The following is a 17,232-nucleotide window of genomic DNA, read 5'->3' as shown; positions in this document are numbered from 1 at the left end:
CAGCCAATGGCTTGAAACCGCACCAACCTTTCCTGATGCCCTCATGGAGGGCTTGAATAACCTTATCTAGTAATAGTAACCCTTGGCTGGCCCAGTGATGCTGGTAACGAGACCCTTTTCTGTCCACGTCCGATGGACAAACCCAGCTGGGAATTTGAACTTATCCTGCTACTCTTGGCAGTTTCCCAGCTTTGGGGAACCAAAGGGTTAATGCAAACTTTCATCCCTATACCCCCCCCCAAGGGCAAATTCTCAGATGTTGATTTCTTGGCGGTTCCCCAGCTTTGGGGAACCAAAGGGTTAATGCAAACTTTCACCCCTATACCCCCCAAGGGCAACTTGTGAGATTTTGGTTACTTGGCTGTTCCCCAGCTTTAGGGAATCAAAAGGTTAATGCAAACTTTCCCCCCTACACCCCCCCCCAGCGCAACTTCTCAGATGTTGGTTTGTTGGTGGTTCCCCAGCTTTGGGGAACCAAAGGGTTAATGCAAACTTTCCCCCCTATACCCCCCCAAGGGCAACTTCTCAGATGTTGGTTTCTGGGCGGTTCCCCAGCTTTGGGGAACCAAAGGGTTAATGCAAACTTTCCCCCCTATACCCCCCAAGGGCAACTTCTCAGATGTTGGTTTCTTGGCGGTTCCCCAGCTTTGGGGAAACAAAGGGTTAATGCAAACTTCCCCGCCTATACCCCCCAAGGGCAACTTCTCAGATGTTGGTTTCTGGGCGGTTCCCCAGCTTTCAGGAACCAAAGGGTTAATGCAAACTTTCACCCCTATACCCCCCAAGGGCAACTTGTGAGATGTTGGTTTCTTGGCGGTTCCTCAGCTTTGGGGAACCAAAGGGTTAATGCAAACTTTCACCCCTATACTCCCTAAGGACAACTTCGCAGATGTTGGTTTCTTGCCGGTTCCCCAGCTTTGAGGAACCAAAGGGTTAATGCAAACTTTTACCCCTATACCCTCCCAAGGGCAACTTGTGAGATGTTGGTTTCTTGGCGGTTCCCCAGCTTTGGGGAACCAAAAGGTTAATGCAAACTTTTACCCCTATACCCCCCAAGGGCAACTTGTGAGATGTTGGTTTCTTGGCGGTTCCCCAGCTTTGGGAACCAAAGGGTTAATGCAAACTTTCACCCCTATGCCCCCCAAGGGCAACATGGGAGGTGTTGGTTTCTTGGTGGTTCCAAAGGGTTAATGCAAACTTTCACCCCTGTACCCCCCCAGGGCAGCTTGGGGAACCAAAGGGTTAATGCAAACCTATCCCCTATACCCCCTAAGGGCAACTTCTCAGATTTGGGTTTCTTGGTCGGTTCCCCAGCTTTGGGGAACCAAAGGGTTAATACAAACTTTCATCCTAATACCCCACAAGGGCAACTTCTCAGATGTTGGTTTCTTGACGGTTCCCCAGCTTTGGGGAACCAAACAGATAATGCAAACTTGCACCGCTATACCCCCTTAACAGCATCTTCTCAGATGCCCTTGGGGGGGGTATAGGGGTTCAAGTTTTCATGAACCCTTTGGTTCCCCAAAGCTGGGGAACCGCCAAGAAACCGCCAAGCTGGGTTCTGTAGGTATTGGTTCATCGCTAGCGAAAGAGGCTGAACCAATATTCCCAGCTGCCCTTGGAGGGGAAAATCTCTGCGTCGCAGAGTGTTAACCCCTTCAAGGGCAACTACAGTGTCGCTAACGGTAGCGTCGCTGACCATGCGGGCGACTCTTGGGGGATGGTGGTGGTGGGGGCCCTTGGTCTGCTTGCAATAGCAGACCCCCTTTCACACCTTCGCTTAACAAGTGTGTGTGTGCATGAGATGTGTGTCTCTTCTCCTCCCCTTTCAGCCCAGGTCTGAGGCTGAGCCGGTGCTTTCCTCCCCTCCCATTGTCTGTACAGCACAGTGAGTTAATGCAGAATCCCAGCCCTGCTCTCTGCAGCCAGCTCTCCCTCCCTCCCTGTGTCTCTGCACCCCTCCGGAGTATCGATGTGATTGTCTCCCCCTCTCTCTCTTTCCCTCCCCGGCCAGGGCTCTGCAGCTGTCTCTGTACTGGGGAAAGGTGGAATCAGCATCCAGCATCACTGACAGCAGCATCAGCACCACTCGCAGCATCCTGAGTGTATCAGGGTAAGTCCCATCCTCCTCCCCAATGATAGCTGCGTCACCTCTGAGGTTGTGTTATCCTGGGGTACCCCTCCACCCAACCCCCACCCCCCACCTTTTCCCTCCCAAGGCCTCCGCTAGCCACGGTTGGGGGGGGGATGCTCTGCAGTCGTTCCGCTTACCCTGTTGCTATGAGCTGGTGCAGTGCAATGTCTGGTGACTGCAGTGTGGACAAGATACTCTGCAGCATTGACATTCTATCCCCCCCCCCCCCCCCCCCAATTCAAATCAAGCAACACTAACTGTCTACCAACTTTTGGGAATTGCATAGGAAGCCCCAGTCACTTATAGGGCTTTGCAGTGGTGACCTTAAGTGTGCTTGCTATGGGGGGGTTATATTGCATCCGTAGCCAAGGATGGATATATGATGCCTGCTACAGGTTGCAATGGCCAGGCACATTATTACTGCAGAGGAACCAACCTGTGGCTGAGCGCTAGTTGGGCATGCTGGGATTTGTAGTTCTATGACTGCTAAATAACCCCCCTCACACCCTAGGCTCAAAGCTTGCTTGAATTCACAATGAGAATATTAGTGGCATTCATACCCTATTCCTTTTTATTATTTTTTTTGCTTCCCTAGTCATGCTGAGACTTGTAGTCCTGAAAAGCCATGGGTTGCTTGCAATTTATACCGAAGCCGGGCTCGTTTAATGAGCAGAGCAATGATGACGTGTGTAGTACTGTAGCTGCAAAGGCACCAAAGAGTTGTCACCTTTCTTTAGGTTACAGCGGGCGGAACTAATGAAAGATCATTGCTGATTGGCCGACCTGACTCTCTGCACTTTGTATGTGGCTTTATTTCCTTTTTTTTTTTTTTTGTGCCTTATGACAACCTTTATATCTTGTTTGGCCCCGCAGGGTATGTATAGGAGGTGTGTGCGATTGGTCCAGCGGAGTGTCTGCAGATTGTGTTTCAGGCAGCGTCTTGTCTGCATCATTAGACTCCAGGTCGGTGCATGTTGCCCAGGTGAATGCCTGCGACAGGTTATACTAGGGGAGACGGAGGGGGGAAGGGGGGGGGGTTGTATGATCTTTGTTATCGAAGGCCACCTCCTATTAGGTGACAACTGTCTGTCTGTGAAGCTTGCTGGAGATTTGGGGACATAGATCTGTGTATTTATGACAAATATGACTGCATAGTAAAGGCACCTGCACATAGGGCACCGTATAACTGCTGCAGTTCTGGCATGGTCACACAAGTGATGTCACATTTTCGACACACAGCCGTCACATTTTTTACCCGACTCTTCTCCTCTGTAAAAGGTTAGCACACTGAAGGCAGCGGAGGCATTCTAGGGCTATGTAAACCATGTCTGGCTGGGATCAAACATCACCAACAGTTCTCATGTGGTGGACCTGTTTAGCCGTGGTGTCTGTGGTCCCTTGAAGGCCACTAAAACTGCTTCCTATAAAGCTGACATGTTCTGTGGTGTTGTACTGTAGTAGCTGGCGTGGAATGCCAAGGAATGGTAGAGGTGTCCATAGGTGGTATGGAATACTAAGGAATGTTAGAGGTATCCATAAGTGGCAATGGCATGGAATACTAAGGAATTGTAGAAGTATCCACAGGTGGCATTGAACATTAAGAAATGGTAGAGGTGTCCCTAGGTGGCATGACCTACTAAGGAATGGTAGATGTGTTCATAGGTGGCATAGAATACTAAGGAATGGTAGAGATGTCCACAGGTGGCATTGAATATTTAAAAAAATTATAGGAGGTGTCCATAGGTGGCATGGAATACTAAGGAATTGTAGATGTGTACATAGGTGGCATAGTATACTAAGGAATGGTAGAGTTGTTCATAGGTGGCATGGGATATTAAGAAATGGTAGAGGTGTCCATAGGTGGCATAGAATACTGCCCAGGGTAGCTGCCCCTCCTGCCCACCTCTTGTCCCGGCCCTGGGTGGAATGGAATACTAAGGAATAGTAGAGGTGTCTATAGGTGGAATGGGATGCTAAGGAATGGTAGAGGTGTTTATAAGTGGCATGAAATACAAAGGAATGCTAGAGGTGACCACAAGTGGCATGGAATATTAAGGAATGGTAAAGGGTGTCCATACGTGGCATTGAATACTAAGGAATGGTAGAGATGTCCATAGGTGGCATGGAATACTAAGGAATAGTAGAGATATCCATTGGTGGCATGGAATACTAAGGAATGGTAGAGGTGTCCATAGGTGGCATCAAATACAAAGGAATGGTAGAGGTGTCCACAGGTGTCATGGAATATTAATGAATGGTAGAGGTGTCCATAGGTGGCATTGAATACTAAGGAATTGTAGAGATGTCCATAGGTGGCATGGAATGCTAAGGAATAGTAGAGGTATCCATAGGTGGCATGGAATACTAAATAATGTTAGAGGTGTCCACAGGTGGCATGGAATATTAAGAAATGGTAGAGGTGTTCATAAGTGGCATTGAACACTAAGGAATGGTAGAGGCGACCATAGGTGGCATTAAATAGAAAGGAATGGTAGAGGTATCCACAGGTGTCATGGGAAAATAAGGAATGGTAGTGGTGTCCATAGGTGGCATTAAATACTAAGGAATGGTAGAGATGTCCACAGGTGGCATGGAATATTAAGAAATGATAGAGGTGTCCGAAGGTGGCATGGAATACCAAGGAATAGTAGATGTGTTCATAGGTGGCATAGTATCCTAAGGAATAGTAGAGATATCCATTGGTGGCATGGAATATTGAGGAATAGTAGAGGTGTCTATAGGTGCAATGGGATGCTAAGGAATGGTAGAGGTGTTCAAAGGTGTGTCCATAGGTGACATGGAATATTAAGAAATGGTAGAGGTGTCCATAAGTGGCATGGAATACTGCTCAGGGCAGCTTCCCCTCCTGCCCACTCCTTGTCCCTGCCCTGGGTAGAATGGAATACTAAGGCATGGTAGAGATGTTCATAGGTGGCATGGAATATTAAGGAATGGTAAATGTGTCCATACGTGGCACTGAATACTAAGGAATAGTAGAGATATCCATTGGTGGCAGGGAATATTGAGGAATAGTAGAGGTATCTATAGGTGCAATGGGATGCTAAGGAATGGTAGAGGTGTTCATAGCTGTGTCCATAGGTGGAATAGAAAACTAAGGAATGGTAGAAGTGTTCATAAGTGGCATGGAATACTAAGGAATTATAGAGGTGTCCATAGGTGGCATCAATTGCAAAGGAATGTTAGAGGTGTCCATAGGTGACATGGAATATTAAGGAATGGTAGAGGTGTCCATAGGTGGCATTGTATACTAAGGAATTGTAGAGGTGTCTATAGGTGTTATGGAATACTAAGAAATGGTAGAGGTGCTCATAAGTGGCATTGAATACTAAGGAATGGTAGAGGTGTCCACAGGTGGCATGGAATACTAAGTAATAGTAGAGGTATCCATAGGTGTCATGAAATACTAAAGAATGTTAGAGGTGTTCATAAGTGTGTCCATAGGTGGAATGGGATGTCAAGAAATGGTAGAGGTGGCATGGAATGCTAAGGAATGGTAGAGGTGTAGTTGGCCAAATCTTTCCTTGAAATACACAAGCCATACCTGATTACCTGTGTCTACCTCTGTCTCTGTACTTTTAAGGACACATTTCTTTGGAAGAAAAGCTTGTTTTACATAAAAGTTTGGCATTCACTAAGCGATAAGGTCTGCTTGGGGCATTAGGGTTTCTTGGTATGCTCAGTACCACACTAGCTATTATTGCAGGGTGTGTGATCTGAGCAAGAAGTAAACCTACCAAAATTGTAACTTCTATAGAAGCTGGGTACATATTGGGGTTCTACATTTTAGGCTAGCAAGTGTTAGGAAGGTTCAGTTTTAGGGTCCAAGCTGTAGTTGATACCCCTTCACTACTGATTTTTGGTTTGATAAAAGTTCTGATTGAATTAGTAACACCTGTAATTTGCGGGAGGTTGTGGAGAGCTGACTCATTTAGTCTGTTCCTAATCAGTCTACACATAATGCAGTCATCCAACCATAGATATAGGAGGGAAATTGCCCACTAAATGTAATCTATCTATCTATCTATCTATCTATCTATCTATCTATCTATCTATCTATCTATCTATCTATCTATCTATCTATCTATCTATCTATCTATCTATCTATCTATCTATCTCCTTATAAACTGGCAAAACTTTTATTTATTTATTTGTTTTGAATGGAGTTGGGGTTTTAGGCTCTTGGTCAAGTTTTTCTTGCTATCTATGTTCCTGCTGGTTAGAATAATCCTCTCTATTTTTCTTCTGACCCATGCCACAGAGACAGAAAGTGATGGGAAAACACTAAATTTTACCCAAAGCGTAAATAATTGTCCTTTCCTGGAGCCATTCCATGGCTGCATACATATTGTAGTATGCAGCCATGTTGGTGCCAAGAAAATGGAGAAACTGTACCAAATGCTTACCGTAATTTTCATTTCCTGGAGCCCATCCATGGCAACATACATATAGTATTAGGCCGCCATGTTGGCGTCAGTAAAACACAAAACTGTACCAAATGCTTACCGTAATTTTTATTTCCTGGAGCCCATCCATGGCAACATACATCTGGTAGTAGGCCGCCATGTTGGCATCAGGAAAACGCAAAACTGTATCAAATACTTACCGTAATTTTCATTTCCTGGAGCCAATCCACTGAAGCATACAAATGGTAGTGTGCTGCCATGTTCGCACCACGAAAATGGAAAATTGTAACAACTACTTATCATTTTCCTTTCCTGGAGCCAATCCATCGCAGCATACATATGGTAATGTGCTACCATGTTGGCACCAGGAATACAGAAAATTGTATCAAGTACTTAGCATAATTTTCCTTTCCTGGAGCCAATCCATTGCGGCATACATATAGTAGTGTGCTGCCCTGTTGGCACCAGGAAAATTGTATCAAATACTTATGGTAATTTTGCTTTCCTGGAGCCAATCCATGGCAACATACATATGGTAAGTGTGCTGCCATGTTGGCACCAGAAATACAGAAAATTGTATCAAATACTTATCAAAATTTTTCTTTCCTATTGCCAGTCCATGGCAACTTAGTTCCAGATATTTTACTGCTCCTCCTCTTTGGTTACAATCAGCCAATAACATTCATCATCTTCATTATTGTTTTTATTTTACTTCCCCCACCCAATTCTAGAATCTTTTTTCTCTGTCGAATCTGTTCTCTCTATGTCGAATATTTACTCTCTGTCGAATCTTTTCTCTATATAATCTTGGACTAATAGAGGTAAACTTAGGCACATTCGACCACAGGTTCAATAGACAGATTGTTATTGTCAGAGTCACGTCGAATCTCCTATCTATATCGAACTGCTGTAACAACGAAAACGAAAATAAAACATTTATTTATGTTGGATCTTTCGTTTTTCGGACTCTGCCCATTCGTTATCGTTTGTCAAAACGATAACGAAAATACCTGAAATTCGGACGAAAATGCATTCGGACGAAAACGAATGTATATGTCTACAACATACTAACATATGTACCCTGCCATGTTGGTGCCTGGAAATCCAGTAGTGCCCAGAGCAAGAAGTAATGCGAAATCTTCCAATGGAGTCAAATATTCAGATTACAGCTGCCTGTCCTCATCTTGTGGAGATTTCTGCTCACTTCCTGAGGCTCTTTCGAGACAGGAAGTAAAAGGAAATCTCCCCAGCAGGGCAGTGAAAAAAAAAACAAAAAAAGAAAACTTTCTTCTGTTTTTTCTCAGTGTGGCTCATACAGTGCCATATCTTGTATAGTGAAGGTGGGTAAAAGGGTGGGTGTTCAGGCAGCATACTTAATTTGGGAATGGCTCGGGTGGTATGGTGTGACAGCAATATCTGATTATGTGGTTTGAAAAGGCATCTGTGTATTTATCTCTTATGTGGCTATTGATGAATATATTTAATTACATGCTTACTGGGCACTTTCACCCCCTTCCTCCCCTTGCCAATTTTCATCTTTCAGCGCTGTCACGCTTTGAATGACAATTGCGCGGTCATGCTACCCTGTACCCATAAGAATCCCCTCCCCCCCACACACAAATAGAGCTTTCTTTTGGTGGTATTTAATCATACCAAATATTTTGAAAAATAAATAAATAAATAAAAATGTTTTTCAAAGTTTGTTATAAAGTTTTGCAAACAGGTAGTTTTTCTCCTTCACTATTGTGCACTGATGAGGCTGCACTGATGGGCACTGATAGGCTGCACTGATGGGCACTGATGAGGTAGCATTGATGGGTTCTGATAGGCGGCACTGGTGGGCACTGATTAGGCGGCACTGATGGGTACTGATAGGTGCCATTGATGGGCAGCACTGATGGACACTGGTTGGCAGCACTGATAGGTGACACTAATGAGGAAGCACTGATTAGCATCAGTGGTGGGCACTGACTGGCATCACCGGTGGGCACTGTTGAGACTGCACTGATAATCAGCGTGAGGAAAGGAAAGCCGATAACCGGCTTGTGTTTACATCGTGATCAGCTGTGATTGGACACAGCTGATCACATGGTAAAGAGCCACCCATTGGCTCTTTACCCTGATCTGTGATCAGCTGTGTCCGGGCGCAATCACGGAAAGATGTCATATAATGCCCTCCCAGAACTGACCGGCACACTGTAGCTGTCATTTGGCTATAGCAGTGTTTCTCAACGCCAGTCCTCAAGGCACACCAACAGGTCATGTTTTCAGGCTCTCCATTATTTGCACAGGTGATTTGATTAGTTCCACTGCCTTAGTAATTACCACAGCCGTTTCATCTGAGAGAAATCCTGAAAAAATGACCCGTTGGTGTGCCTTGAGGACTGGAGTTGAGAAAGACTTGGCTATAGCATGGTCGGCAAGTGAATAAAAGTTTTTAACATAAGTACCTAATGTATTTTCTTTAATGCAAGCAGTGTACTCTAAGTACCTGAATCTGTACTGCTATCAGCCTCTTAAGCAGTCCCTTTTACAGCAGGTTTGGAATGTGAGACCACAAGAAGCCAATCAGTTCTTGTGCTGACATAATTGCATGCTGACAGGAGGGAAGAGCAGAATGACAGAGAGATGAACACACCACCGTACTGTTTCTCATTTCACTGTCCAGTCACAGTCTGGGGGCTGGTCCGGGATTACCGAGGTTGGAAGATGCTGATCATTAGACTGTGGACGTCTAGCAGCAGTAAAAAAGTTTTGGAGGGGTAAATCTCTGGATTGGAGCTGAATATTGCAGCAATAACTGGTTTTAATGGACCTTTGGTGGACTAATGGGAGATGCAGACTAGAATCCTGCAATCACTGAGCAGCAAATGATATCACTTGTGATGTATTTCAGTTATCTTGCAAACCTGGCCTGTTGGTGGGTCCTTAGGACAGGAGTTGAGAACCACTGAAAAACCCAAGAGCAAAAAAATGTAATAAATTACAACTTACCAGTCCTTAGATGTAGTGGCTGCATTACTTTTTTTATTTCCAGGGTTTTTATCACCTGGTGATCCTGCCAGGAACAGACTTCCTGTCCTAGGTAACAACACTCAGTGTCCAGCAGCGTTTTGACCCTAGGACAGAACCACAGAATGCCCCTCTCCTCATCCCTAGATCATAGGAGGGGGGTTCTAAAGGTCCAGTGGTGAGACCAAGGAAGCCACTGGAAAGACTGGGTTCAGGTAAGGGGAGCTCTGGGGGGGGGGGGGGGGGGGGCTACTGCACTACAGAAGGTTTTTCACCTTAATGCATAGAATGGAGGTTTACAACCCCTTTAAGGCTTCAGCACTGCAAATGTTCGTTTAGGTCTGGGGCAGCCTTTCCTACCTAATCCCCAATCTCCCAGTAGCTGGCGCTCTGCTATTTTTATCCCTAGACTCCAGCTTGGGGACTGTCCCTCTGTGTCTTTGCATCCAAGCAGGGCTATTCAACCACTGCAGTATAGGGGTGAGGAGGCTGGTAGCCTGGAGGACTGGGTAAGTAAAACTGCTTTTTCTGGCACCCTAGACCTAAATAAGCATTTAAAGGGTCTCAACCCTTTCATGGTCACTTTTGGACAGCTTTGTCTGTTAAAGGTGAAAAATAACAGAACCTACTGGCTGGACCACCAGGTGGAAATAAAAGGAAAATAAGCCTGCAAAAAGAAAACGAATGTAGCCATCACAGCTAAGGACTGTTAAGCTGCAATATAATACATTTCAGTATTTTGGTTTAAAACTGCTTTAACCCTTGCAGTGTAAGGGAGGATCTGTATTTTACACAGAGTTCAGATTTTAGGGGAGGTTCACACCTTGTGTAAGTAGGAAGAGTAGTCCCATCATTGGTGTCAGTGGGAGGAATAGTGCCCCATCATTGGTGTCAGTGGGAGGAATAGTGCCCCATCATTGGTGTCAGTGGAAGGAAGCCAGGTAAATGCAAGCAAAGGGCTGCATCCAGCCCACAGGCCACTGTTTGGAGGCCATTGGTTGGTAGCAAGCATAATTCTATAACGTTTTGGGTGCTAATTAAAAAACAACCAAAAAAAAAATTACACCGTGGCTGTGGCCAGTAGGAGGAGAAATAGTGACCCTTCATTGGTGTCAGTGGAAGGAATATTGCCCCGTTGTTGATGCCATGATAGTACCCTATTATTGGTATTGGTGAGAAGAATAGTGCCCCATCATTGGTATCAGTGGGAAGAATGTCACCCCATTGTTGCTGCCGGTGGGAGGAATAGTGCTCTATCATTGGTGTCAGGGGGAGGAATAGTGGTGTCTCATCATTGGTGTCAGTGAAAATAATAGTGACCCATCATTGTTGTCAGTAGGAGGAATAGTGCCCCATCATTGGTATCAGTGGGAGGAATAGTGCCCCTTCATTGGGAGGAATAGTGCCCCATCATTGGTATAAGTGGAAGGAATAGTGCCCCATCATTGGTGTCAGTGGAAGGAATAGTGCCCCATCATTGGTGTCAGTGGGAGGAATAGTGCCCCATTGTTGGTGTCAGTGAAAGGAATAGTGCAACACATGGTTGGTGTCAGTGGCAGACCACTTTTTGAAGGCTTTTGGTTTATAGTAACCAAAATTATTTTACATTTTGGGCACAAATCTATCATTCACATCATTTGATCTGGCTCACCAATAACCAAGTGACACTCTGCCACTGGTAGACTGTTACTACAGGAAGAACAAAAATGGATCCTCCGGGAAGGACTTTCCCAGATTGTTATTGTTTCCTTACCTGGAACATAAGCATGCACCTTTGGACAAAACCAGCGTGCATATCAATAAAGAGACTTTTCTTCAGTCTTTCTGTGGTTGGAAGACCAAGGGTCGTCCTACCACCATGGATAGCCTTTTGTAAATGAAAAATATCATTACAGTGTTTTAAAATGAGCACAATGTTTTTACCCCCCCCCCCCCCCCCAAGCTCTCATTGGTTCCTCCTTCTGACCTCCATCCATTACAGAATGCGGTAGTGACATGGGAGTTTGGTAACAAAAGTGGCACGGAAGATGAGTACATACTTTATTTGTATAGTGGCAGGTTTGGTGGAATTACCAGCTCGTCTCTCTGGCACTCTGCTAAAATCCAGAAAAAAGCACATGATACAAATGTTATAAATTGAGTTTCAGTTCAATGAGTAAAATAAGTATTTGATCGCCAAGCAAAACATGACTTAGTACTTGGTGGAGAAACCCTTGTTGGCAGTCGCAGAGCTCAGACATTTCTTGTAGTTGGTGACCAGGTTTGCACACATCTCAGGAGGCATTTCTTTACAGATCTTCTCTAAATCCTTAAAAGGTTTCTTGGCTGTCACTTGGCAACTCGAAGTTTGAGCTCCCTCCAATAATTTTCTATAGAATTAAGGTCTGGAGACAGGCTAGGCTAGACTGTGCTTCTTCTTGAGCCACTCCTTTGTTGCCTTGGTGGTAGGTTTTGGGCCATTGTCAAGCTGGAAGACCCATCCAGGACCCATCTGCAGTGTTCTGGCTGAGGGAAAAAGGTTCTCATCCAAGATTTTACAATATATGGCCCCATCCATTGGCCCCTCAATGTGACAAAGTTGGCCTGTACCTTTAGCAGAGAAACCGCCCCAAAGCATCACGTTTCCACTTCTGTGCTTGACTGTAGGGATGGTGTTCTTAGTAAGCATCTGTCTCATCTGACCACAGCACTTTCTCCCAATCCTTCTCTGAATTATTAAGACGTTCATTGGCAAACTTCAGACGGACCTGTAGATGTGCCTTCTTGAGGACCTTGCAGGTGCTGCAGGATTACAATCCATTGCGGCGTATTGTGTTACCAATGGTTTGTTCGGTGACCGTGGTCCCAACTGCCTTTAGATCATTCTCAAGCTCCTCCTGTGTAGTTCTGGGCTGACCCCTCACTTTTCTCATGATCATCCTTACCCCATGAGACGAAATCTTGCATGGAGCTCCAGACTGAGGACAATTGATGGTTATTTTGTAGTTCTTCCATTTGCTAATAATTGTTCCAACAGTTGTCTCCTTCTCACCAAGCTTCTTGCTGATGGTCTTGTAGCCTATTCCAGCCTTGGGCAGGTCTACAATCTTGTCCCTGATGTCCTTGACAGCTCTTTGGTCTTGTTCAAGATGGTGAGGTTTGAATGGAAGAAAGAGATTGGGTGGACAGGTGTCTTTTTTTACACATAAGAAGTTGTCGTTAGGAGCACCTTCTTAAATTGACAAGACTAATCTGCGTACCACATGAGCACCTATTGTAGCCAGTCTGTAGGAGCCAGGAATATTGTTGGTTGGTAGGGGAAGACTTATTTTTCTCACTGAACTTGGTTTATAACATTTGTATTATGTTTTTTTCTGGATTTTTGGTTGATACTCTGTCCCTGTCAATTAAAATACACCTATGATAAAAATTATAGAGCAGTGATGGTGAACCTTGGTACCCCAGATGTTTTGGAACTACATTTCCTATGATGCTCATGCATTCTGCAGTGTAGTCGCGCATTATGGGAAATGTAGTTCCAAAACATCTGGGGTGCCAAGGTTCGCCATCACTGTTATAGACCCTTTATTTCTTTGCAAGTGGGAAAACTTACAAAATCGGTAGGAGATCAAATAATTAATTTTCCCCACTGTAATTTACATATTTAATCCCTGAATGGTGCCTGTGTCAAGCAGGCAACCTCTTGTGTTTACAATGCAGTAGGGTAACTGCTCGGCGCGGGACCCAGAAGCTAGTGGAGATCACTGAAGTAGATGTGATTTCCAGCTTCTGATGGTTCCCACAGGTATGGTATAAGCATAGTTACATTTTCATTCCAATATATATGGCTCCCATGAGTCTTTCAAAGCAATGTGTACATACATTGCCTTGAAAGTCCCATGGGAACCGTATACTGTATATTGGAATACATATTTGATCTAGAGGTGGTGGCGATGTAAAACCAAACCGCGTTCATCCTTTTCGGATTAATGCATAGTTACAGAACATTGGTCCAAACAGGAACAATGTAACTATGTAAAATTATCCTTACCTGGGATTGGTTCCTTTGCTGGGACCTTCCCGTTGGTGATACCATGCACACATTCTGCCCAGCTACTCAGCTGGGATGTACATGACAGGTGCTCTTTGTTACTAATATATGTTTTTTTAATGGAAATGTTTATGAACAGGGTGTCATTTCTTTGTAGCAGGCCTTTAATCCTTCTGGGAATAAAGTAGTTTAGAAAATAGGAGTGGGGAAAATGGATCTCCTGGCTGCTTAGTGACAGTTTATTTTATGGCCCGGCGCTTTCCCAGGTGTGATGGTTTATTGCATCCTTTATGCTAAATGCATTAAACAATCAGCTAGAACGAGAAACACAATGGTAGTGCCTGGCAGAGCGGGACCCGGGTACACCTCATTATTCTCTTGTGTTCTTCCTGAGGCTTAAAGCCCAATGGAACTCTCTGTATTGATTGCTGTAATGCAGTCAGGTTGCATATACTGTACAGTAATAAATATGCTGCTCTTGTTTTTTTTTTTTTTTATTCAATTGCTAAGTGCTGCAGCAAAAAACACCCTGTGAGTGCAGAATGGTGTGAGTCGGACGGCTGCTAGCAAAGTCTCCAGGGGTCTGACACCCCCTCGTGCACACCGCTCAGGGGGTGAGAGCGCTGGTGATTGGAGCACCGCTCAGGGGGTGAGAGCGCTGGTGATTGGAGCACCGCTCAGGGGGTGAGAGCGCTGGTGATCGGAGCAGTGCACACCGCTCAGGGGGTGAGAGCGCTGGTGATTGGAGCACCGCTCAGGGGGTGAGAGCGCTGGTGATTGGAGCACCGCTCAGGGGGTGAGAGCGCTGGTGATCGGAGCAGTGCACACCGCTCAGGGGGTGAGAGCGCTGGTGATCGGAGCAGTGCACACCGCTCAGGGGGTGAGAGCGCTGGTGATTGGAGCAGTGCACACCGCTCAGGGAGTGAGAGCGCTGGTGATCGGAGCAGTGCACACCGCTCAGGGGGTAAGAGCGCTGGTGATTGGAGCACCACTCAGGGGGTGAGAGTACTGGTGATCGGAGCACCACTCGGGGTGAGAGCGCTGGTGATTGAAGCAGTGCACAATGCTCAGGGGGTAAGAGCGCTGGTGATTGGAGCACCACTCAGGGAGTGAGAGCGCTGGTGATTGGAGCACCACTCAGGGGGTGAGAGCGCTGGTGATTGGAGCACCGCTCAGGGGTTGAGAGCACTGGTGTTTGGAGCAGTGCACACCGCTCAGGGAGTGAGAGTGCTGGTGATCGGAGCAGTGCACACTGCTCAGGGGGTGAGAGCGCTGGTGATCGAAGCAGTGCACACCGCTCAGGGGGTGAGAGCGCTGGTGATCGGAGCAGTGCACACCGCTCAGGGTGTGAGAGCGCTGGTGATTGGAGCAGTGTGCACTGCTCATGGAGTGAGAGTGCTGGTGATTGGAGCAGTGCACACCGCTCAGGGAGTGAGAGTGCTGGTGATCAGAGCAGTGCACACTGCTCAGGGGGTGAGAGCGCTGGTGATGGGAGCAGTGCACACCGCTCAGGGGGTGAGAGCGCTGGTGATTGGAGCAGTGCACACCGCTCAGGGTGTGAGAGCGCTGGTGATTGGAGCAGTGTGCACTGCTCATGGAGTGAGAGTGCTGGTGATTGGAGCAGTGCACACCGCTCAGGGAGTGAGAGTGCTGGTGATCGGAGCAGTGCACACTGCTCAGGGGGTGAGAGAGCTGGTGATTGGAGCAGTGCACAACGCTCAGGGGGTGAGAGCGCTGGTGATCGGAGCACCACTCAGGGGGTGAGAGCGCTGGTGATTGGAGCACCACTCAGGGGGTGAGAGCGCTGGTGATTGGAGCACCGCTCAGGAGTTGAGAGCGCTGGTGATTGGAGCAGTGCACAACGCTCAGGGGGTGAGAGCGCTGGTGATTGGAGCACCACTCAGGGGGTGAGAGCTCTGGTGATTGGAGCACCACTCAGGGGGTGAGAGCACTGGTGATCGGAGCAGTGCACACCGCTCAGGGGGTGAGAGCGCTGGTGATTGGAGCAACACTCTGGGGGTGAGAGCGCTGGTGACTGGAGCACCACTCAGGGGTTGAGAGCGCTGGTGATTGGAGCAGTGCACACCGCTCAGAGAGTGAGAGCGCTGGTGATTGGAGCAGTGCACACACCGCTCAGGGAGTGAGAGCGCTGGTGATTGGAGCAGTGCACACCGCTCAGGGAGTGAGAGCGTTGGTGATCGGAGCAGTGCACACCGCTCAGGGGGTAAGAGCGCTGGTGATTGGAGCACCACTCAGGGGGTGAGAGTACTGGTGATCGGAGCACCACTCGGGGTGAGAGCGCTGGTGATTGAAGCAGTACACAATGCTCAGGGGGTAAGAGCGCTGGTGATTGGAGCACCACTCAGGGGGTGAGAGCGCTGGTGATTGGAGCACCACTCAGGGGGTGTGAGCGCTGGTGATTGGAGCACCGCTCAGGGGTTGAGAGCACTGGTGTTTGGAGCAGTGCACACCGCTCAGGGAGTGAGAGTGCTGGTGATCGGAGCAGTGCACACTGCTCAGGGGGTGAGAGCGCTGGTGATCGGAGCAGTGCACACCGCTCAGGGGGTGAGAGCGCTGGTGATTGGAGCAGTGCACACCGCTCAGGGTGTGAGAGCGCTGGTGATTGGAGCAGTGTGCACTGCTCATGGAGTGAGAGTGCTGGGGATTGGAGCAGTGCACACCGCTCAGGGAGTGAGAGTGCTGGTGATAAGAGCACCACTCAGGGGGTGAGAGCTCTGGTGATTGGAGCACCACTCAGGGGGTGAGAGCACTGGTGATCGGAGCAGTGCACACCGCTCAGGGGGTGAGAGCGCTGGTGATTGGAGCAACACTCTGGGGGTGAGAGCGCTGGTGACTGGAGCACCACTCAGGGGTTGAGAGCGCTGGTGATTGGAGCAGTGCACACCGCTCAGAGAGTGAGAGCGCTGGTGATTGGAGCAGTGCACACACCGCTCAGGGAGTGAGAGCGCTGGTGATTGGAGCAGTGCACACCGCTCAGGGAGTGAGAGCGTTGGTGATCGGAGCAGTGCACACCGCTCAGGGGGTAAGAGCGCTGGTGATTGGAGCACCACTCAGGGGGTGAGAGTACTGGTGATCGGAGCACCACTCGGGGTGAGAGCGCTGGTGATTGAAGCAGTACACAATGCTCAGGGGGTAAGAGCGCTGGTGATTGGAGCACCACTCAGGGGGTGAGAGCGCTGGTGATTGGAGCACCACTCAGGGGGTGTGAGCGCTGGTGATTGGAGCACCGCTCAGGGGTTGAGAGCACTGGTGTTTGGAGCAGTGCACACCGCTCAGGGAGTGAGAGTGCTGGTGATCGGAGCAGTGCACACTGCTCAGGGGGTGAGAGCGCTGGTGATCGGAGCAGTGCACACCGCTCAGGGGGTGAGAGCGCTGGTGATTGGAGCAGTGCACACCGCTCAGGGTGTGAGAGCGCTGGTGATTGGAGCAGTGTGCACTGCTCATGGAGTGAGAGTGCTAGGGATTGGAGCAGTGCACACCGCTCAGGGAGTGAGAGTGCTGGTGATAAGAGCAGTGCACACTGCTCAGGGGGTGAGAGCGCTGGTGATTGGAGCAGTGCACACCGCTCAGAGTGTGAGAGCGCTGGTGATTGGAGCAGTGTGCACTGCTCA

The 17,232-nt window shown here is 47.7% G+C and overlaps 1 protein-coding gene across 1 annotated transcript in view; it reads left to right on the top strand.

Moving 5' to 3' along the window:
* Positions 1–1,896: 1,896 nt before the first annotated feature.
* Positions 1,897–17,232, top strand: part of OPRL1 (opioid related nociceptin receptor 1) — a 126,436-nt gene continuing 111,100 nt past the window's right edge. The window contains 2 exon segments of the mRNA XM_077460379.1: positions 1,897–1,987; positions 1,990–2,113. Of these exon segments, the coding sequence (XP_077316505.1) occupies positions 1,897–1,987; positions 1,990–2,113 (215 nt within the window).

The sequence above is a fragment of the Lithobates pipiens genome, unplaced genomic scaffold (genome assembly GCF_037356315.1).
Source record: "Lithobates pipiens isolate NorthernLeopardFrog02 unplaced genomic scaffold, aLitPip1_a1.2 Scaffold_28, whole genome shotgun sequence".
Lineage (NCBI taxonomy): Eukaryota > Metazoa > Chordata > Amphibia > Anura > Ranidae > Lithobates > Lithobates pipiens.
This window is presented reverse-complemented; position numbering and strand designations above follow the sequence as displayed.